At 42.3% G+C, this 23,270-nt stretch overlaps 1 protein-coding gene across 1 annotated transcript; it reads left to right on the top strand.

Moving 5' to 3' along the window:
- Positions 1-204: 204 nt before the first annotated feature.
- Positions 205-1,662, top strand: LOC102440459 (putative protein FAM90A14P). The gene has a single exon (XM_006085311.1). The coding sequence runs from the start codon at positions 205-207 to the stop codon at positions 1,660-1,662; it is 1,458 nt and encodes a 485-aa protein (XP_006085373.1).
- Positions 1,663-23,270: the final 21,608 nt, after the last annotated feature.

The raw sequence follows: 23,270 nt of genomic DNA, 5'->3' as shown, positions 1-23,270 counted from the left end.
CCCTGGGACAGGCACCGTGGAAGCTGCAGCGCGCCCAGTGGAGCTGGTCCAGCGCCCACTGTTCTGAGGGTCTGTGCACGGACTGAGGAGCACAGCGGGTTGCGGGAGATTTGCAAGTCCATAGCTGAGAGCGGAAGACGTGAAGGTCTCAGGTGGTATAGCAGAAGGCAGGTCGTGACCCAGAACGAGCGCCCGCATACCCTTATGGCCCAGAAAGGGAAGCAGCCACAGAGGGCCCCAGTGGCACGCGAGGCTCCCCCACCAGAGGAGGAGAATCCCCGGGTGAGATGTTGGAAATGTGGGGCCTTTGGGCACAAGGCAAGCAGCCTCACGTGTCCCATGAAGCGTCGGAGTGGGGCCCTAAGCCCCCATAACCTGGACTCCAATAAGATGGAGAGCCAGAATCCTTGGACTCCCAGGGACCTGAGGAACCGAGGGCCCTTCAGCAAGGCTGCTGGGTTGACCCAGCAGAGAGTTCGCAGGCATGAAGAACAGAGACAGGCTCTGCGCCAGAGACGACCCGGGAGAGCCCCCGAAGGGCACCAGCAAAACTGGAAGGACAAGCCGGAATCCTGTGACTATGTGAGGGTGAGATGCTGGAACTGCAGGGCCTTTGGGCACAAGGCAAGCAGGTGTCCCAGGAATCATTGGAATAGGTCCCCAGCCCCCCAGGCCATGGGCGCCAATAAGACGAAGGAGAACCTGAAACCATGGAATCCCCAGGTCCAGCTGAACCCAGGACCCTTTCGCAGGGCTGATAGGGTGAATGAGCAGAGAGCATGGCATGAAGAACAGAGACAGGCTCCTTGCTGGAGACTTCCCTGGAGACCCACATGCAGGCCCCAGCAAAACTGGAAGGAAGAGACAGAAACCTGTGACTATGTAAGGGATCCACACATGCAGAGACCTGATCACAACACCAAGAGGAAATACGTAAGAGACCCTGATCTCACCCCTTGGGCACCGAAAAGGAAACGTGTCATGACATCCTCGGCACCTCCCGTCGAAGGTGTTGTGAGAAGTGCCTGCTTACCGCCTGTACCAAAGAATGGACAGGAAGGGCCTGTCACAGACTCCCCTCATGCAGAAGGCACACACTTGGTCCAGGATCCCACCCACAGCATCCATGAGGGGGACAATAGGCCCCATTCTGCCTTCAGCAACCAGGGCCTGGACCAAGCCCTCATCCACCAGCCACAGGCCAAGTCCCCTGACAGGAACTCACACAGCATCCAACATGCTGCTGCACACAGTGTGGGCCAGGACTCTGATTTCATCATCAAGGTACCTGGCAAGAGAGCTGCCCAGACCTCCAGCCAAACCTGCCAGATGCCCACAAAGAAACCCAGACTCAGCCCTAGCCTGAATAGCACCCAGAGACCAGACCTCCTACCTCAGCACCAGGGCCCTCCCATCAAGACTCTCCAGCCCTGCCAGTTCCCACCAATTCTTGAGGTTCTAGGCCAGTCCCTCAGAAATGTCTTCACAACATTAGACAAAGGCCAGTGGAGCTCCATGTGCCTGACACCTCCGTCCCTCCCTCCTGCTCAGATCCCTCCCACCACTGAGAAGTCAGAGGCGCTCTGTCCCTGTGTCCCCTTGAGTGTCCTCCTTGAGGCCCTTCAGCTTTCCTCTTCCTCTGAAGAACGTGCTGGCCAGTGAGACACTCCATGTTAGGGAAGACATGTTCTTCAGTCCCAGGCCACCTGGAGGTGCCTGAGGAACTGGAGAAGGAAGATCACCTGGAGCAAATGTTTCTGGGGAACCAGAGCTTCCCTTCTGTGCTGTGTGGACAGATGGTGGGAACTCTGAGCATGCTTGGGGCACACAGGCCCAGTTATTGGACTTTTAATGTAGGTAGGTGTAGTGATATTTCAAGTGATACTTTTATAATAAACTGTAGTTTGTGCTTATCAAACTGGTAAGGGAAGTAGAGTTTTAGAAATTTTTAGCCATTGTATGTAAAATTAAGTTAAGTTGCAATAATTGCCCTTAAAATCTAATGGAAAGGAGAAGCTCTGTAATGATTCTGTATCAGGTGTGCACCTGTCTGCTTTGGGAAACCTGGGGCAGGGCCCCCTGTGTGGTCTGTAGATTTGAAGCAGTGCCTGTGGTCCTGAAGTGAGACGGTTTCACTGTGCTCTGTTATTTTAATGGAAATCAGGATGGGGACCCTTCCCATTACTTTGCACCTTTTGTTTATGGAATGTCATATTAAAGTTCTGTTTTAAGTATAGTTTGTGTTTGATACCAATAAATTCTGCAAAATAGGTCAAAAAATAAAATAAAATATATTTGTATTGATTTCAGAGAGGAAGAGAGAGGGAAGAAGAGATAGAAACATCAATGTTGAGAGAGAACCATTGATTGGCTGCCTCCTACGGGCCCCCAATGAGGATAGAGCCCACAACCGGGGCATGCGCCCTGACTGGGAATTGAACAGTGACCTCCTGGTTCACGGGCCTATGCTTAACCACGGAGCCACACTGGCCAGGCTCAGGCTTACTTTTTTTTTAAGTTTTTGTTTATTTATTTGGTTGGGGTTTTTTATTGCTTAAAGTATTACAAAGAGTATTACATATGTCTCCTTTCCCCCCCTCCCTTGACAGTCCCCCGAAAGTGCCTTCATAGTCTTGTTCTCCAGTTTTTGTCTTCCCCACCCAACAGACTGCCCCAAGCTCCACGACACCACTTTTTCTTGGTTTCTACGCCTCGTATAAGCAAATGCTCTTAGGAGATAAAATTGTGATACATTGAGGGCTTATGATGGATGTTCTTTTTCTATTGGATCTTAGCCCCATACTTCTGGTAACTTTGGTTGCTTTCCAATACTTTCAGAGAGCTGCTTTTTGCTTCCTTTTGTGCTTTAATTCAACTTTTATCATTCTCAGCAGAAGAGTTAGTCGGATATATTACTTTGTCATTGAAAAAAATCCCACATTTTCACTTTAACTTTCTGCCAGAACCATTTTCTAGTTCTGGCCAGAAAGTTAAAAAAAGTTAAAAATCAAATCAAGGAAAGAGATGATGCGATAGGGTTTTCTAAGCTTTGTCACCTTGTTATTTTTGAATCCCCTCCTACATCATTTATACCAAGTTCCACCTATAATATAGTTCGTTGGTGCAAGTAATTTCAAAGCATTTTAGTCAAATTAATCTCCCCGGTGAAATAGTCTTAGTTAATAAATAACACATAAAAAGCAATCGCTATTTGCCAGAACCATAAATTTTAAGTTAATTTTATGGCTGTTGAAGAGCAGAATGTTACTCCAGGTAGTAGACTCCACACTGCCAGTCTTCAGGGCCACAGCCACCTCCTGTGGAATTAAATGGACCTGGATAAGCCTCATCAAACGTGGCTCTTGCGTTCTTTCTCTACATTAGCAGCAGACCCTTGTGTGGTTCCTCAGGCTACAAGACAGAGGGAATATGCTTTTCTAGCCAGGAAAAATAATTTAAACTCAAATATTACAAATGTGTGCAAACTAAATATCAGCAGGAATAAAGAAGATAAGCAGGCTGAATTTTCATAGTGTTACACCAAATTGTCTATTTGGTTTAAAGATTAAAGGTCACAACTGATGGCACAAATGATAAAAGTGTGCCTGAGTTTTGCGAGTATACTGGGAGAAAATAGAAAGTAAAGCAATTCAGGATATCACATGAAAATGCAGGTAGACATCAAAAAAGGGGAGACTCTTGAGAGAAGGTGGTGAAATTAGTATTTGAAAGTAGAAGTGTAAGGAAAATGCCAACTATGTTTCTAATCATTTATGAAGAGAAAATGAAGGGGGAAAGTTCTTCTAAATGAGGGGGGAGACTCAAAATCCAATGATAAGTAATAACTAAAAAAGTCACCAGTAGCACTCCTCTCACAAAACTCTCCCCAGATAAAGTCTTATTCTTCAACCTAGAATTCAGGTCTGCATTATTTGAACAAAGTGTTAGTACACACATACACACGCATATACGCATAACACATTTTTAATATATATTTATTGATTTCAGAGAGGGTGGGAAAGGGAGAGAGAGATAGGAACATCAATGATGAGAATCATTGATCAACTGCCTCTTGCACACCCCACACTGGGGATCAAGCCCGCAACCCAGGCATGTGCCCTGACCAGGAATCCAACCTTGACTTCCTGGTTCATAGGTCGACTCTTAACCCCTGAGCCATGTTGGTTGGGCTCAGCAATTTTTAAAAATTGTGTCCGAGACTTTTGAATCATGTGCCGCCACGAGTAGGAAGAGGGTTGCATAATATTTCTAATGCATAGCAGATGAGGTATAAATGTATAATTGGACAAGTTTCATGGGAAGAAAAAAGTAAAAACTTTTGAAGAAAGGGAAATTATTCTTTTCTCAATCAGCAGTGCTTTTGAAGTTACTGAAGTGAGCAGTTCTGGGATTTGAGCAAGTTTTTCACTGGGTTGCTTGCCTTATGATAGGAAAAAAGCATCATTGTTGAAATATTTATTTGCATGTAAATCTTGGTTTAGAGATGTCTCTCCTGACTTAGTACATTTCAGTGATGCTATTGAAAGGAAATTAAGACTAAATTTTCAAGCAGACTCTGTGGCATAGGTGGAAGAAATAAACCATGCACATTTTGCACGATAGAACCTCCATTATTTTGGCAGTGAGGCTGTGCGCATTATTCCCGTTACAATGTTATTCGGGAAATTGCCTATTTGATTATTTCTCGAAATAGGGTATTAAAGTTGTGGAAGGAGACAGTGCTCATTGACTAAGAAAATAAGCCCATGGGGAGAAGGGCTAATGTTCATTACCAGAAACATCCTTCTGAATTTGATTCTTTGAAAACACAGAAAAAGATTCAAAAAAACCAAATTGCTTTTGTGTAAAAGCTGTTGAATATGAGAATATCAAATACTCTCAAAAAAAAGAAAGAAACCAAGTTAGTGGCTCATGCTAAAATGTTAGCTACCATATCTTCCTTCTTACCTTTTCTTCCAGTCCCCTCCAAACACTGATGACGGCAAGACAAAAGAAGCAAGTGGTAAAGAGTCAGTGACAAGGACCAACTGAATTGTGTAGAGAAGGTCACTTCATTGAGAGATGTAGGAAATTTATATAACATTCTACCACAGCTACTTTAATTTAATTGATTTGTCTTTCTACAGAGAATATGTCTGTAAATTTACTACCCCTCAGTATAACCGCTGATGATAATGATAGTTAACACATAGTACTTGTATGTGTGTCAGCTTTTGTTCTAAGTTATACAGGTTGGGGCAAAAGTAGGTTTCCAGTTGCGAGTATGTGTAACACAGTACTATTCATTAATTATTGTATTATTTTCCATATGAACAACTGTAAACCTACTTTTACTCCACCCTGTGTAAATGTTATGTGCACATATACTATATAATCTTTATATTATGTATACATATATGTACATACACACACATGAACTCATTTCATTTTCTTAGTAATCCTACGAAAGGGAATAGATATTATTATCCCAATTTTCCAATTGTGCAAACAAGCACACAAAGAGTAAGTAATTTGCCTGAGTTCTTATAGAAAGTAACTCTGTAAGACTCAGTCTAGGCTTTTACCCTCATCCAACACAGCCTTTCTGATAACAGCAATAGTTATTGTAGGAGGTTGTACCATTGTTCCAATTATTCACTCCCCCTTCCTATAAGAGAGTTAAATATACTCATTCATTGCCATGAGACCTGCAGTGCCTTTGATCATGTGACTTACTTTGGCCAATGGAATGTGTCAGTCTACCAAGTTCCCACAAAGCTTAAAGAGACATCATGTACTTCCTCCAATTCTTTCATATCTCTCTCTCTTCTATGAAAAAATAGGTTCCATACAGATGCTGACTTCCAGCTATTGACATGTAACAGGGGACGGAATAAAGGTTTGTTGTCCCAACCCACTGAAATGTAGGGGTTACTTGTTACTGCAGCACAGCTGATTAATACTGTCACCACCTCCTCAGTGCACTGTCAGTTTAAATGATTTCTTGGATCTTGCAATTGTAATACATTGCTCTTTAGAATTCAGAAGGGTAATTTGAATGTATCTAAATAAACCAAGAATCTTCATGTTTTATCAGAAAAATATCATTACCCTCACTTTATTTTTTTTTCATTACCCTCACTTTCAGATTAAGTGACTTAGCTAAAAATCACAGAATTTGTATTGCAAACCCATTCCTAACCCTTGTCTGTGTGATTGCAAGGCACAGGTCTTTCTCATGATAGTTCATTGCATCCTCTTCCAGAAGAGAGAATATCTCAGAAGACCCACATAACCTACAGAGAGTTTGTGACACTGAAGCTTGGGAACTGAAGCTTGGAAATACCCCTAACTTGCTGGATGTGTCACAGCATTTGTTCCCTTTACTAATCTAAGACACTATAATTGTAAGTTATATTACATTGTTTAGAAAGAACTATCATTTCTAGCTGTACCTGGTTATGCTTTATAGACCTATATGCCACCATGAGAAAACTACTCTATATTTGATCAATATTAATCATTTTTATTTATGGAGTTGGTTTATTCAAGTACACACTCATTACCCCTGTGAATTCTGAAAGGCAAAGTATGACACTTTGAAGATTGCAAACTCCAATTCCACTTGATGTTTCAAAGTTATGGAGGTGAAATGTAGCTTGATCGGCATAGAAATCAGAACACATCACACTCTTGTTAGCCATTGATGTCCTGTGTGGACAATCTCCATGGCAACATGGAGAAAATGTATGATTGGACACCTTGCTTCAAGGAGTATATATACACTAGGATAAATTGAATTAAGTCCCCAGGCAATTTAAAAATCATATGAAAAATATGTTTGGTTGTTCTTCAAATTTTTAACCTAACTTTTCACTACCTTCTTGCTTCTCTTCCATCTCCTCTTTCATATAAGCTAAATTGGAATTACCAAGGTTTTGTGGGTTTTATTTGTGTTTTTAAAATTTGAACTACCAGTTAAAACAGAGAAATCTTAAAGTTTTTTCATTTATAAGCTCCCTTCCTTGACCCTGGGGGCCTTTAATATTTGAGTCATGATAATATCTTGGATGATATCACAATGCACACCATTACTTTTCTCTTGTGATAATGGCAAGACATAGAGGTTTATTACTTTTTAGGGTTTAAGAGAAGCAGTTTAAGAGAAACATTCAGAGAATGATAATAGATTACTGCAAATTGTCCTGAATCTCCCTTTGGCAAATGAGTCAGACACTCATTTCATTCAACTCTTTGGTCCTTGTGTTTAGACTCCTATATCTGTGGGTAGCAAAGTGCAGTCGGGAATAAAAGTCGTATTTATCTAACTAGCCATTGAACTTGAACGAAACAGGGTCCACTCTGATCTGCTGTGTTCTCCACTGTAAAATACAGAGTTCAAGTTGCAAACCTCTCAAGTCTTTTCCATCTTTGCACCCACTCTCTCCATGGACTCCCAGTGATTTGTATCAAGCCATCAGCTGTACCCTTCATTTACTTCACTTTACTAGGAATTTTAAATATTCTTTGGGAAGAACCCCTAGTAAGGGGATTTCATGGTAGTAAAAAGCTGGTTAGTGATAAGAATGATTCAGGGATATTTCTCCCCAACGCTCACATAAAGGAAGAAGAAAATGTTATTTAAGCCAAAATTGACTTGAGCCCGTCAGTTTTTTTTTCTTTATTCCACCAGTACAGACTTCTAGGAAAAAGAAAAGGGGACACTCTATAAACTGAACTAATTCAGAAGAGGCTGGAGCCTAGAGTCAGAGTTAATAGGTGAAAGTAAGCCCCTCACAATCCTATAAAGACATGGAACTCCCACCACAACCGAGATTGGGGTACAGTCAAGATCATTGGAATCTCAAAGAACAGAATGACTCCAGCTGACATCTAGGTAGTGGGCAGATAAATGCAATCTATTTTTAAATAGTCTAATTATGTTACATCTTGGCTTGAAGAAGCATATTTTTAAATTTTCAATATTTATTATGTGCATATCTGCTTCTTACTTACTAGAAGGTAACTGGCATAGTAGTACGAGCTCAGACCTTAGCATAAGCTGTCATTTGTTTTTGACCAGCTTTGCTGATTTTTCATTCTTTGGAAACCCAGTTTCTTCATTTCTAAAATGAACATGAAAGCACCATCTACTTCACATGGTTGTTATGAGACCTAAAATAGGAACCATAAAATGCTTCATACACACTAGGTACTGAGCAACGTGATACTTTTAAGATTTGTTCAGAAGTGTTTACTGGGTTAAAGTCTATAAAGTATGCAAAGCACCTTACCCTATGAGGTGCTTGAAGAGATTAGCGTAGCAACAGGCAATTTGGAAATGATAAAGAAAAACAAAGACCAAGCTCTTGTTGTCTTATTTTGGCTTCTGTGCCTGCTGTGTGAGCTTTGGCCTAGGAAGTGGGCTTTTTCTCAGAAAGTCTGGTACCCGGGAAGCCAGGTGCTATGGGGAGGGGTAAGTGCTGCCTAAATACGTTGCTAGGTTGATGAGCTTCCCTAAAGCACCGAGTGAGCAGAATATGTAATAGGAGCTGTCTGCCCCCCATAACAAACATTTTTAAAACACTGTCTAGAGCTAAAAAAAACATCGTTCTCATTTGTTTTCCTCTTGGTTATTTCAAAAGCATTTTTAAAGTCTGCGAAAGCACAGCGAATATCATCTGTTCAGCCACGCTTTTGCTTCTGCTTTGGATTAACGGCAGTCTTGGGTTTCAGTTCATTAGAATGTCCTGAATAGAGATAAATTAATTAACGGATTTAACAACTGGAATCAGCCTGCCCATACTTCAAAAAGATTGCACTTTCTAAAATGCCTCCAATATATCATTTTTTTAAAAGGGTCAAATGGAGGCAAACTAATTCAACTCAATTTGTCTCCTTTCAGCTTCGGGTGTTCTAAGACTGTAAAAGCTCACACCTACACAGATAGAATTTAATGTAAATTTATTGAACCATCCAACTCCTTGCAGAACACTGTAATGAATGCCTGAGTGCATAATATGTTTAATTTATATAAAAGCTGCTTTCAAAAGGCCTTTAGGTTTCACAAAGACTATTAGCCCTCCGGACAATCTTTTGAAGTTGGGAGGGAGAATAAATTATCAAGGCCCAGGGTAGCCTTGAAAGAAATACTTTCTCGTTGAAATTAAGTTTGGTAAAATAGTGCAGCTGCTGTGGCAAGCAATTTGTGATTCCATAATAAACTAAATATAAAATTACCATGTGACCCAGTAATCCCATTCCTTGTATATGCCCCAAAGAACTAAAAACTAGCGTTTGAACAAAAACTGGTACAGAGGTGCTTATAGCAGCACCAATTCAATAGCAAAAAAAAAAAAGTAGAGCCAAATGCCCATCAGCTGATGAATAGACAAAATGTGGTATATCCATACAATGAAATATTATTCAGCCCGAAAAGGAATGACTATAGTCTATGCTGATATATGCCACAGTGGGATGGGCCTTGAAATTATTAGGCTACGTGAATGAAGCCACAACCAAAAAGCCACAGATTGTATGATTTCATTTACATGAAATGTCCGGAATTGGCAAATCCATAGACATAGAAAGCAGATTAATGGTTGCCAGGGCCAGTGGAAATGGGGGAAAGGGATGTGAACTGCTTGATGGCTATGGGTTCCATTTTGAGCAGATGAAAATGTTCTGGAACTAGATAGTCATGATGGTTGCACAACATTGTGAATGTACTAAATGTCACTCATGGTAAATTTTATAAATAATTTTTATAAATAATCTTTTTAGTAAGTTTGATTCTCATGTTTCTAAAAGGGTATAACTACAAGCCTGCCTAAAATGTAAGGGGGAAACTATAGATAACCTCGTGGTTTCCTTCAGACCCAGTGTTCCAGAGAAATAAATGAAGCCCAATTTAAGTAATTGCCCCAATTCCATGAAGTGAGCTTTTTCCTTCTAGGCTTGAAGCTCTCCTAAGTTTTCCTGACTTCTCCCCTCCTGGTCGATGTTAGTGCTTATATCATACCTATACAGGTAGTATTGCACAATACCTGTATTAGTACCACCATGTTATATCATATCTGTTCACTGGCTGATTGCCCTTCTCCACCAGACTCTAAGTTCCTTGAGTCTTGCAAGTTTTTCTGTAGTCCTTGCACTCAGCCTTGGCACATGGGAAGGATTTTCTCGTGTATTAAAGAAACAACCGTACACTGCTCCCCAATTATTACCCTATTAATGCATTAAATAGTCCTTCATAAAAGAGGATTTCATTTTCCTTCAATTAACTGAAACAAGGTCTTTGCAGGGCAATGTCATATAAGAAAACATGACTGTGGTTATACTATTTCTTATCTGGTGAATAAATATATTAAGAACATATGTTAAGTCATGAGATTTTTATGGGTTTTATTGATATTTAATTTTTAATTCTGTAAAAATGAATTAACAATTGACTAAATTGCATGAACTTTGACTACTCCAGGGCTATAGATGCTCATAAAATGTCATGACTTTAATGCCTTGAGTAGAGCAAGCATCAGTAAGAACAGTTTTGTGATTGATGGGAGAATAAAAACTATGATGGGGTAAAATCTATGTCAATGTCTTTACATCAATGTAGAATAAGAAGGTTAAGATGGAGGTGGCAAAAAGGGAGATTACTTAGAGGAATTAAAGTAACCATTTTAAAAAATATGGAGGTGGCATGGCTTTTATTGGTGTAACTGAAGATTGCCCTACACAAAATATTGGTCTTATTTTTAGTTACTGCTCTTATAGACTTACTGCTCAACTATCCTAAAGCCAGAAATCATCATTTCTGGCAGCCTTCATTGGACCTAATTGCCTTGCAGTTAATGAGCCAGTAAAATGAGTTAGCTTATTCAGTTCTTAGGCACCTATATTGCAAACAATTTATCTTTGATGGCATACCAGATAAATAGATTAAATTATCTTTTTGTTGTTGTTGTTGTTAGCTCATAGAAAGCTTAGGGCTCATTACTCAACCCGTTGCTTGCAAATATTCAAGACTTAATATTTCAAGTACTGATCTTACCATGGCGTCAACTATTCTGTCCTATTTTATTTCTCTTTGTCCCACTTTTTCATTCATATGTTTCTTCTGCCTTTACCTTGCACATATTTTTGTAGGTTGACGTAAATGATATATATATATATATATATATAGAGAGAGAGAGAGAGAGAGAGAGAGAGAGAGCATAAAACAAGTCACAACAGTACTCAACCCGTTGCTTGCAAATATTCAAGACTTAATATTTCAAGTACTGATCTTACCATGGCGTCAACTATTCTGTCCTATTTTATTTCTCTTTGTCCCACTTTTTCATTCATATGTTTCTTCTGCCTTTACCTTGCACATAGATTCTACCCATTTGAGTTTCTTAAACAAGGAAACAGAAAGTACATATTATCCCAAAATACTTAGCCAATATCTAAAGAACTTATAAAAGTTGCCTTAAAAACACCTGTCATATGACTAAATTCAACCATTTTCTGCCCCTATGAATATGTTGCATGTGTGTAGAGAAGTATCTGTGGACTTCTAGATGAAGGAATCTTTTCCCCTCATTTTAATATTAGGAAAAGTAAAGGGATTGGAAGGAGGGGGCATAAGAGGGCCAAAATTGTCCTTTGTCATCGCAGGAAAGCATAAGAAAGAAGCCTAATCGCATTATTTAGAAGGTAAAGAATTGAAAGCGGTTTCCTTTGGGTGGGGGTGGGTAGAGGGTGGGAGATGCCATTAGAGCACTGATGGTTTTTGTGTAAGACTTTTGGACTTTATTATTTTGTAGCTATTACATGCATGTATTCCTGTAATAAAGTTAAACTTAAATATTCTTTAATGGCCACCTTGCTCTTTTAAGGATGACACCTGAAATCCAGAGCATAGCTTGCAAGGCCAGTCATCAGATAGCCACCTGGCTTACCACTCCAGCCACAGTCCTCACCATCTTACCCCTTCCTTCTCGTATCCAACTGCACGGAGCTTCTTTCTCCTCCTCCTAGGTGATGAGGACTTTGCCCACCTCAGGGACTTTCCATAGCAGCTGCTTTTGCCTAAGACTGTCTGCTCATCCTCTTTGCTCCCAGCCTTCCTTTGGCTCTGCTTCTGCGCACTTTCCATCTCCCATCACATTCAGGTTAAGTGTGCTTCCTATTTATTTTCTCAGCACTCTGGATTATAAAAATCCAGTGGCCCTAACGCCATAAGGACCAAAGACTGGTCACCAGGAAGCTGCGTGCGCGGCAAGGTGTGAGCGGGTAGGCGGGGCCACACAATTTCTCACGGTGGGCCTCTAGTTCTATTATAGCATCCTATTGAATTATCTATTATAGCATCCTATTGAATTATCTGACCCCTCCTCTAGAGTATAGAGAACTAGAACCCCATCTAGCAAGATGTTTATTTCAGAGTTGATGCTCAACACATGCCTAGAAAAGTGCCTGACACCCAGCAGGCACAACACTAAAGCTGAACCAAAGAAAGGGAGAAACGAAGGGTAGGAGGGAGGGAGAAAGAGTAGGGGGAGAGAAACAAAGACTGTTTGGACTGTTAGATTTATGCTGTTAACGGGACTTAGAATTTAAGTTTAGCATTGTTTTCTATTCCCTTCCCTCGTTAACTTCACTATAGATACTCTAAGCTCAGTGTTCTCATATCACCACCTAAGCTAGTTCACATAAAAGAATTGGTGAAAACGTTGTTTCAAAAGGCATTCGCTGGAGACAATAATGCTTAATCTGAAGGAATCCCAGAGGTCATGTTGAGTTCAACCCTAAACGAGGAAATTGAAGCCCAGAGACACCCATGACTCACCCACATCACACAGCAAGTTCAGCTCGGAGCTGACACCTGCAGCTGCCTCTTCTGACTCCCCAACCTTCACTATCTCATGGCGGTATTGCCACCACTAAGGGATCAGGATGAAGGTGATGTTTCCAGTGTCAGACAGGCAAGCTTTCTTGCAGTTCCTAACAGCCTCAGGCAACACCTACCGCAGAGGGTTATTGTGGGTTTAGTGAGCTACTGGCTGTGACACCACATGGTACAGTATAAATTGTAAAGCACTTGGTAAACTGCAGGTTGGGGTAAACTGTAAACCAGGAAGCCAGGACAAATGCTGGTAGGCTCCAGAGGACGTGGGAAATCCTGTGGGAGAAGGAGTTCAATGGTCAGACCATTTACTGTGAATTCCAGAGTCTCCATGAAGTTTGAAGGGGGTGCCTCTCAGGCAGGCCTCCTCCCTTGTGCTCTAGTTGGTCCTCATTCAAGGCATGTGTGTAACTTTGAAGCAACCACATGATGTCTCTGGAGTCCTGAGCCCGTAGTTTCTGATGACATCCACTGTTGCAATCAGACCATGCATCTTCCTAAACCTTCATTCCAGGAGGTTGTTGGGGTTCCAGTGGATGTTAGGGTGCTTCGGGTGCAAGGAGCTGAATCCCAAATAAAAACAGCTTAAGCAATTGGGTTTTATTATGGTTGTCACCTCACAGATCAAGGCTAGTCCTAAGCAGTCAGTCTCAGGGTTGGCTTAGCAGCTCAACGATGCCATCACAGGCACTGCTTCTTTTCATCGTTCTGTCTTCCCAGCCTCCAGTGCCCATAAATCTTCCGCCTTGTTCACAGCGTGGCTGCAGCAAGTACCAGCCTTACAGCCTCTTGTTACAAGGCTCCTAAGCGAGGAAGGTAAGGAGGAAGAGAGCTTACCGCTCTTCTCTCCTTTTGTAAGAAGAAGTGTTTCTCAGTAACTCCCCCAGCAAACTTCCCTTTATGCCTCCTGAGTCTTAACTGGATAGATGCCATAGCCCTCCTGAGCTCCCAGCAGGGCTGGGAACAGTGAAACTGTCATTCTCAGTCTCTAACTTGGAATGGAGCACTTCCAATAGGTGAGAAGGATGAGTAAACTGTTCCGCTGGGTAGGCTGTTAACAGGACAATACTTCCCATGTATTAATCCATGGGATCTCACGACAAGCCCAGGGGGCACGTGCCTGCAATGATTATTGTCTTAGAGCAGCGGTTCTCAACCTGTGGGTCGCGACCCCTTTGGCAGTCGAACGACCCTTTCATGGGGGTTGCCTAAGACCATCCTGCATATCAGATATTTACATTACAATTCATAACAGTAGCAACATTACAGTTATGAAGTAGCAACGAAAATAATTTTATGGTTGGGTCACAACATGAGGAACTGTATTTAAAGGGCCAGAAGGTTGAGAACCACTGTCTTAGAGAGATGCAAACTGAACTTCAGAGATGTTGAGCAGCACAGTGAGGTGGTGAAGGAGCCAAGATCCCAACTCCATCCCTGACTCCTGAGGCTGCGCTCCTGACTCCGCAGGGCATCACCACTCTGGCCTGCAGTGTGTGCCACAGCGGCAGTCCCAGGCTGCTTCTCAAGTCTGACACATGAAAGGCCTGAGCCATGCTCATCTCTCTCTGAAGTGCAAATGTGACCTTTCCCCTGACTATAGTCAGGGTGTGGGTGAGCAGAGCAGAGAGGCACCCCAGAGCGACAGGGATTGCTTCCTGCCACCACCAGCTGGGGGTGTGATCAGGGCAAGGGCTGGGGTCAGAGAGTCCATACCAGGGGCCAGTCATAAACAGTCAGCAGCCCGTGGTGCTCCCGCAGGTGTCAGAAAGTCTGGGCTTGACAGGGGTGAGTGATTGAAGAGTCCAGATACAAGCAGACAGGATTAGAATAAAATAGTTTCTAAGTGGCAGGACTGTTTTAGAGGCCACTTCCCCTCTTCCTCTCATTGTCAAATGAGAAAACTGAGGCTCAAGTAGGGTAGAGTAATTTGTCCCAGATCACCCACTAGTTTATGTAGAAATGAGGGCTATTTTTTCCCCTAAGTGGACACACATAACTCAATGAAGCCTTCTAAGTGTGACCCTTGCAAAAAGCAGCCCTAGCCCATCACACGTGCATCTGTTACCACCTCTGTTGTAATTTTGAGTTTATTCACTTGTGCACGGGTCTCCCCCATTGCTCCAGGAAGGTCACAATAGCCGACCACACCCGACCCTTCACATGAATCTTCACAGCTTCACTTGCTGGCTGAGTGACCATGGCAAGCCGCACGACCTATCCAATACTCATTCTTCTCCTCTATAACATGGGAAAAGCGATAGTTCCTGCCTCACACAATTGTTGGGACCATTAAGTTTTAAATGGCACATAGCACTGTACGCCTGGCAGATTCTGGAGCTGATAAGTAGCAGTGACAGTTTATTTCATATGTCTCTAGTGCCTCCCAATTTGGATAATCAATGTATCAATCAACAGAGGAGACTCTGAGTCAACAATGAAACAGACCTCAGGCAGCAGGGTGTGAGGGAGACAAGATGTGATGAAGAAAGAGGCAAAGGAAAGGTCTAGTGCAAAACGGTAGTAAGCACACAGCAGCAGAAAAGCCTTCACCACTCACTCATTCAGGTTCTTCAGTTTGGGCTCCTGATAAATAAGACAGGTATTGCTTTTATTAGCTTTTTTTAGACAGATCTAAAAAATTCAAAGCAATTTGCTTTAGTTCATGTAGCTGACAAGTAGCAGAGCCAGGACTAAACACCAAGGCCAAATGACTTAAAAAAAACATGTTCACACACCTACAAATCATTGTGAGGGTCAAATAAGCTAACACACGTGGAGTTCCAGCTCAACGCCCAGCACAGGAGCGGTGGCCCCCCGGCTCTGGTTTCATTATTATCATTACACTAGAGGCCTGGTGCACGAAATTCGTGCAAGGGGCTCAGCCCTCCCACCTCCGGCTACCTCAGCTGGCCCTCACAGCCTTGGCTGGCCCTCGCAGGCCCAGCTTCGTCCGGAAGATCGTCCAGGCGGTTGTTCTGCTGTTCGGTCTAATTAGCATATTAGCTGTTTATTATATAGAGTCCATGGCCCCTCCCTCACTGGCCCCAGCAGAGAAAGATGGTAGCACTAATGCTCCTAAGAGGAGGTGGCACCTGCAAACTCTCCACATACATCAGAGCCAGAATCGGGAAGCAGCGAGAGGCACACAGCCCCGTGAGAACACAGCCTGGCTTGGGCTGTGGTCCGGGGTGGGCGCCCATCTCAGAGTGACGTTGCCCAGTTCTTGGTTCAGGGGAAACAAGAGGCTGCCAGACCTAGAGGTGGGCAAGGTGGCACAGGTTTGGCTCTAAACCTACCTGTACTTCTAATCCTCCCATGACCTTCATTAATAATATGGCCAAGGGATCTCTTCCCCTTTGGGGACAGCATGGATGGACCTAGAAAATATTATGCTAAGTGAAATAAGCCAAACTGAGAAGGACCAATATCACACGCTATCACTTATTTGTGGGATCTAATGAACAAATGAATTGACCACCAAAATAAGACCCGAAGCATGGAGGCATGGAACAGACTGACATGCCTTGATGTGGGGTCGGGGGGAGTGAGAAGAGATAAACCAAAGAACTTATATACTTACGTGCATAGCCCATGGACATGGGCAATAGGGTAGTGAAGACCTGGGAGGAGGAGGTAGAGGCTGGGGGCGGGGGTAGGGGGCAGAATGGGAGGTATCTGTAATACTATCAACAATTAAAAATATATTTTAAAATAATAATAATAATAATAATAATAATAATATGGCCAAGAGGCAGGAGAGACTGCTGCGGTGGTGAGCTAGCTACAATGAAAGCCGACAAGAGAGAGAGGGAGCAGCTGGCTCTGGAAAGACTTGTGCCAGACCCAACGCCTGGAAGGGCTCAGCCATGATTACAGCGTTAAATAAACAGATCTGATGGCTGCCCAGGGGCCGTTCCCTGACAGGGAAGGGACCAGGGGAGTTGGGATTCTCGTAATTACACCGGTGCAGGCTCAGCCATCCTGGGTTTACCCACACTTGACTCTGATCTGTCCCCAGGCTGGGGGTGCCAGACGCACCTGTTACAGCAGAAGTAGTGTGACAAGCCAAGCACCACGGGGCTTCATTCAGGCCACCTGTAAAGGAATGTAATGCCTAACAACCTGCGTAATGCTCATAATTGTCATAATTAATTTGGCACCTCTTCCCTGGTAGGTGTTACACCAGTACCATATAGCGAGAGCCCATTTCCTGTTAACAGGGTTCCCCCCACCCACCCCTGCATAATTAAAGCTGTGAGAATGGTGTCATTTAGAAAAGCCTTAACACCCTATTTTCCTCCCACATTCTTTTTTGTTTCTCTTCTTTGGCCCCCCTGCTACCCACTGTTGGTATGCACACCTCACTTTCTTTGGCTCAGCCAGTTACTGCTTCCCTGTTGCATAATTTAGGTTATAATTATTTTCTCATTTCCTCTCCAGCTGGCAGTAGTTTGGTCCCTTCCACCTCGTATTTCTTTAAAATGTCACACTGTTGCTTCAGCTTATTTAAACACTCTGGAAGGTGGGGAAATGTAACTATCGTAGGCATGTCCCACAACCCTTAGAAGAGTGGCCCTGATGTATTTCCATGGGCCACAGGCAACAGGACCAGAACCCAGCAAGCTAACAACAAACAGCTAAGTGCTCTGTAAAGAAAAGAAAAAATACAGAGATGAAAACAATCTGGCTTCTGCTACTTCAAATAGAAAGAAAAACAATAGGTGAGGGATATAATATGAGAGCAGAATTCACTTTAAAAGGGGAAATAGTCCAGCCAGCCTGGCTCAGTGCTTGAGGGTTGACCTATGAATCAGGAGGTCACAGCTTGATTCCCAGTCAGGGCACATGCCCGGGTTGCGGGCTCGATCCCCAGTGTGGGGTGTGGCAGGAGGCAGTTGATCAATGATTCTCTCTCATCTTGATGCTTCTATCTCTCTCTCCCTCTTCCTTCCTCTCTGAAATCAATAAAAATCTATTTTAAAATAAATACATAAATAAAAGAGGGGAAACAAAGCAAAACCATTTAATGACCATAGTGCCCCACATACCAAGTTCTCGTTGTATCTCCCTATTGACAGTTAATACCACAGGCCAACCCCACTAATTTGGGCTTCCAAAAATAAGAGACTTTGGAAACAAAGGGTTTCTTATTCCATTTCTGCATCTGTCACTCCTAAAAGATACAGTGATCCAAAGTTCATTGCTGAAAGATTAAAAAAAAAAAAGTGGTGACCAAAAACTTTACAATAAACTGGTGGACATTTTGTTGTTGTTGTTGTTTGAATAAGTGAAAAACAATGCATCCCCTTTAAAAAATGAATGGTAAGTATTTTCTAAACACAAAATCACTTTGTAAATTTACACTTTGTAAATATTAAATTTTAAATGTGCATGAAAATGTCTGCTCCAACATTTAAGTAGAATCTTTTCAGAGAACAGATCACCAGGAATTCCACCAGCTCTTTTATCAGAATTTCTATAATTTTGAGGAAGAAACATATAGGAAATCTGTTTTACAAACATAATTAAGAAATCAGTTCTTCTTGACACACCCTTGCCTTTCCCCAACTCCTTCTTTCCCTAGTGTTTTCTCCCCTCCTCCTCCTCCTCCTCCTCCTCCTCCTCCTCCTCCTCCTCCTTCTTCTTCTTCTTCTTCTCCTCCTCCTCCTCCTCCTCCTCCTCCTCCTCCTCCTCCTCCTCCTCCTCCTCCTCCTTCTTCTTCTTCTTCTTCTTCTTCTTCTTCTTCTTCTTCTTCCTCTTCTTCTTCTTCTTCTTCTCCTAAGCCTTTTCTCCCTATTTCTTCCCTCAAGGCTTGGACCTTTGTTTTCGTTCTCCTAAGCTCCAAGGGCCCTTCTGTAATTTGTTTCTTGCGCCCATGAAGCCCAGCTGGCTCACTTCTTCGATGGCTCACTTCTACCTCTGTGACTTTCTAAATGAACTTTTGTTTGTTTTTGAGTCTTTTCTCTGAATCCTTTTTTAGCCAAAACTCAAGGACCAAGGCCTAACATCTGGTGCCGTCCACCTTTAACAATGCCACTTTCTTAAGTCTATAGCTTGATCACTTACTCTCAGCAAACAATCAGAACTCCCATCCATCTCTACCTTCCCCTCTCCTCCCGGACCAAAAAGAAAAAAGCAGTTTGTTTATTTAGAAGCCAAGAACTCATAAAGTAGAATGTCTCAAGAAATCCAGTGGTCAGGTAACAGGATTTTGCCAACTGCTCATTGATAATGGCCATGGAACTTGAACATTAGTAATACATACTTCTGTTTTACAAAGGAAAGAAATTAAGTTACAAAGGATTAGAATAATTCAATTATTGTGACCAAAAAAAAAAAGTAAGGACAACCTAAACTTGGTTCAGAGAATCCTCAAATGCTCACACACATAAAACAACTTGTATTTATTTTAACAAAAAGACCATGCCTATTTGGTTTTCCTTTGTCTCCAAGAACTAATTTTTATTGTAAATTCAATATTAAAATTACATACATTTTAAATGTTTTAATTTTTACAGATAATGACCATTATGAGTATCACTTAGGCTGCAACTGTTTTTTGTTAATTTTACTTTTTGCATTAAGAAGGCAGCACTTTTAGGGTACAGGAAGCTATTCTAATTCAAAAAGAATCATTTTTACTCCTAAAACTCATCAAGAGAATTGTATAAGTAAGGAATCTTTTGCATACAAGTCATAAAACTCCACCTCAACTGACTTAGGCAAAAATAAATTTATTTAGGAGGACACTAGAGTATTTTCTTGTATCCAAATGACAGCAAGGGATGGTGTTTTATTCTGCTCAACCTCAGGGACAAGGAAGAGTAGCTCTATCCCTCCCGTTTTGTGCTCAGTGGTTTAGTTTTAACCTCCTTCCAGCAGCTTCCAAGTCCCCCACCCCACAGCTTCTGCCATCAGGAAATACTCATCTACTCCCTTAGTTCTAGTTCAAACACTCCCAAGGACAAGCTGATCAACCTGCCTTGATCTGCATAACTACTAGTATATGCAAGGAGGTGGGGCACAATTATAATAGATTCTATCTAAAGAGTGTGGTTAGGCCCTGGCTGGTGTGGTTCAGTTAGTTGGAGCATTGTCCTAGGTACTGAAGGGTCAGGGGTTCAATTCCTTCCTGGTCAGGGCACATACCCAGGTTTCTGGTTCAATTCCCAGTTGGGGCATATACAGGAGGCCACCAATTGATGTTTCTCTCTCTCCCTTTCCCTTCCTTTCTCTCTAAAATCAACAAAAACATATCCTTGGGTGAAGGTAATTCTATATAATAAAAGCCTAATATGCTAAGTGTCTGCTCAACCAATAACAGCGTAATATGCTAATGATATGCTAAGGCTGCTCAACCACTGGCTATGATGTGCACTGACCACCAGGAGTCAGACAGTCAACCAGTTGCTATGACGTGCACTGACCACCAGGGGGCAGACACTCTGACCAGTAGGTTAGCTTGCTGCTGGGGTACGATCAATCAGGACTGAGCAAGACAGGCCGGAGATGCCCTAGAGCCCTCCCACAGTCCCTCCCCGGCTGGCCAACCTCCCGCTTCCCTCCTCGGCACCGATCATGCACCGTTGGGGTCCCTCAGCCTGGCCTGCGCCCTCTCGCAATCCGAGACCCCTCAAGAGGTGTCAGAGAGCTGGTTTCGGCCCAATCCCGCAGGCCAGGCCAAGGGACCCCACTGGTGCACGTGCACCGGGCCTCCGATAGATAGATAGATAGATAGATAGATAGATAGATAGATAGATAGATAGATAGATGTTAGACTGTAGGCAAAAGTACGTCTCAAAAGGGGGGAATAATACTGAACAGCTAACTAGACAGACAAACCAAGAATAAGCAAATAAAACAAAAGAAAGCCCAGGTTCTGAAATGTTAAGTAATGCCAGAAAGTTTAGGTGGCATAGATAGAATGCTGGAAATTGGGATAGAATGCTGAAAGTTGGCATTAAGGCATTCTTGAATACATTTTTTTTTCCTATTTCCCAGCAATGAATAACTTGGTAACACACCATTTTCTCTCTTGGAAGTTTTGTCACATCCTCATGGCATCTAAGTTTGTGGCCTATAAACGGTCCCTAAAATCTCATTCAAAGCATCCAGAATGTGACTTTCAGAACTGTTTTGAAGTTGTCTGTTACTCGGGGGTTCAGATTTTCAGGCACGCATGTCCTTATTCCAGATTCACAGCTTTATCTTCTGATGCAATTTCCAGTTCATACTCCTTTTTCAATTGCTGCATTTTTACTTTAAATTCAGTAAAGTTTTGCCCAGCTGACGATTTTGGAAATGCAATTCCAGCTAAAAGTTAGAAAAGAATGAGAAGGTTTTTTGTTGTTGTTGTCGTTGTTTTTAGCCTGAGATATGGATCAAATGAAACTGTTCTCTGCCCAGAAAAAAATAAGGAGGTTGTAGCAAAGGAAAATAAGATATCAAGAAAGATGTATTTCTCATCTGATTCTCCAGTTCTGACTGTTTGGCCTGGCTATAAAACTGGCTTTCTGTATGACAAGGTAAAATCCAGATATACAAATAGCTTTTGAAATGGCCTTGAAATGAAAACAAAAATAGCTGATGCACAAAGCTGTCCATATGAAAGATTCCTACGCATGGAAGGCTGTTTTCAAGCAATGGCATGTGATCTGCGGAGGAAATCATTTATCTTTATGAGCTTTCTGAGCTACAGGCTAACTGCCCGGGGCCACCTGAGCATTCAGGGCCTGGGCCCATTTACTGGGTTACTTGTCATTTCACATTTTAGGATTTTAAATGGTCTCCCTGTCGAGCAAAAACATCTAATAACACCTTAGAGGCACATGTACAGTTATGTGTAGTTATATAATCTAACAATTTTCACTCTAGAGTGAAATTTGCTACCTAGCAAGACTGATGTATACCCTCTTCCAGCGGGAATTTGTGAAGGCCCTCATGTATTAGAAAATAGGTCACTTGAGCTGTTTAATCAAGAGGCAATCCACAAAAGAGCTTTGTCCAACATAATTTTTGTATTATAGTTGAAAACTAACAAGCAACTATTTGCAAATTTCTTTAATTACTGTCCTGTTTAATACAGTTCACGAGGACCCTGTTCTGTCTGCTTATACCCTTCAGCAACTCACCAACAGAAACCACCCCAGAAGGACCAGGATGTTCTGTTGGTAAAAATCAAATATTGGTGGTCCCCTCCCAATTTGCAAAATAAAGTCTTTGGGGTTTTTTTTTGTTTGTTTGTTTGTTTTAATATATTTCTATTGATTTCAGAGAGGGAGAGAGAGAGAGATAGAAACATCAACGACAGAGAATCATTGATTAGCTGCCTCCTGCACCCCCCGCCCCTACTGGGGATCAAGCCTGCAGCCCAGGCATGTGCCCTTGATGGGAATCAAACCCCAGACCCTTCAGTCCCCAGGCCAACGCTCTAGCCACTGAGCCAAACTGGGTAGGGCAAAATAAAGTCTTTGGATACTATTTTCTTTTCATTTTCCTCTGACACATTTTTCTTCATTCTTCATCTGCTGGAACCACAGCAAGAATTAGCAAAGAATAAATAAGTGAGCACCCAGCCAACACACATTAACAGAAAGCCCCTGTACCTTAAGTACAGGATGCTTGAGTTCTCCAGTGCGGCATGGGTGCTCTGTAATCCTGCCCTTCTTTTCCAGATTCATTTCCTGGCACTCTCTTCCTTGCTGCTGCTCCAAAATCTTGCCTGGCCCGAAATAAAAACACCAAACTGAGCACATCTCCTCCTGGCCCTCGGCTGAGGGTGCCCCTGCTCAACCCAGTGAAATGCCAACTCTTAGCAGTCCCTTCCCTGTTGCCTCTTATCTGTATTTCCCCAGCATTCTGTCCATGGGCCTCTCACAGCACACAGACTAGACTAGCCTGATGATTGATGGCAGGGTTTGTTTCATATATGTAATTCCCCAACAGTGGCTGCACTGCCTGGACACACAACACGGTGGGTTCTCTGTGTGTTTGTTAAAAGACTGGGTGAAAGCATGAATAAATGTATGAACAGATGAGTATCCATCTTCTACATTCATGGCGAGAAGCAAGGAGTAAAATTATCGATAATGGAACAGCATCTAAGTAATTATGTGTGATTTACACCTGTTTAGGAAATCCAAACAACACTGCTTCCTTCACTTTTCTTTCATCATGGATCCTTTTGAGAATCTGATGAAAGCTACGCACCCTCTCTGTGGTATAAAAAAAATGCATTTTATGCACATACTAAATTTCACATACAATTTTAAGTATTTAGAATCTCTGAAATCCACTCATAGACCCTAGAAATCAATGCATCCCACTAAGAAGACCATTTCAAACAATAATAGCATAAATCGCAGCATGACTCTAA

The sequence above is a fragment of the Myotis lucifugus genome, unplaced genomic scaffold (genome assembly GCF_000147115.1).
Source record: "Myotis lucifugus unplaced genomic scaffold, Myoluc2.0 scaffold_17, whole genome shotgun sequence".
In the NCBI taxonomy this organism is placed as follows: Eukaryota; Metazoa; Chordata; class Mammalia; order Chiroptera; family Vespertilionidae; genus Myotis; species Myotis lucifugus.
This window is presented reverse-complemented; position numbering and strand designations above follow the sequence as displayed.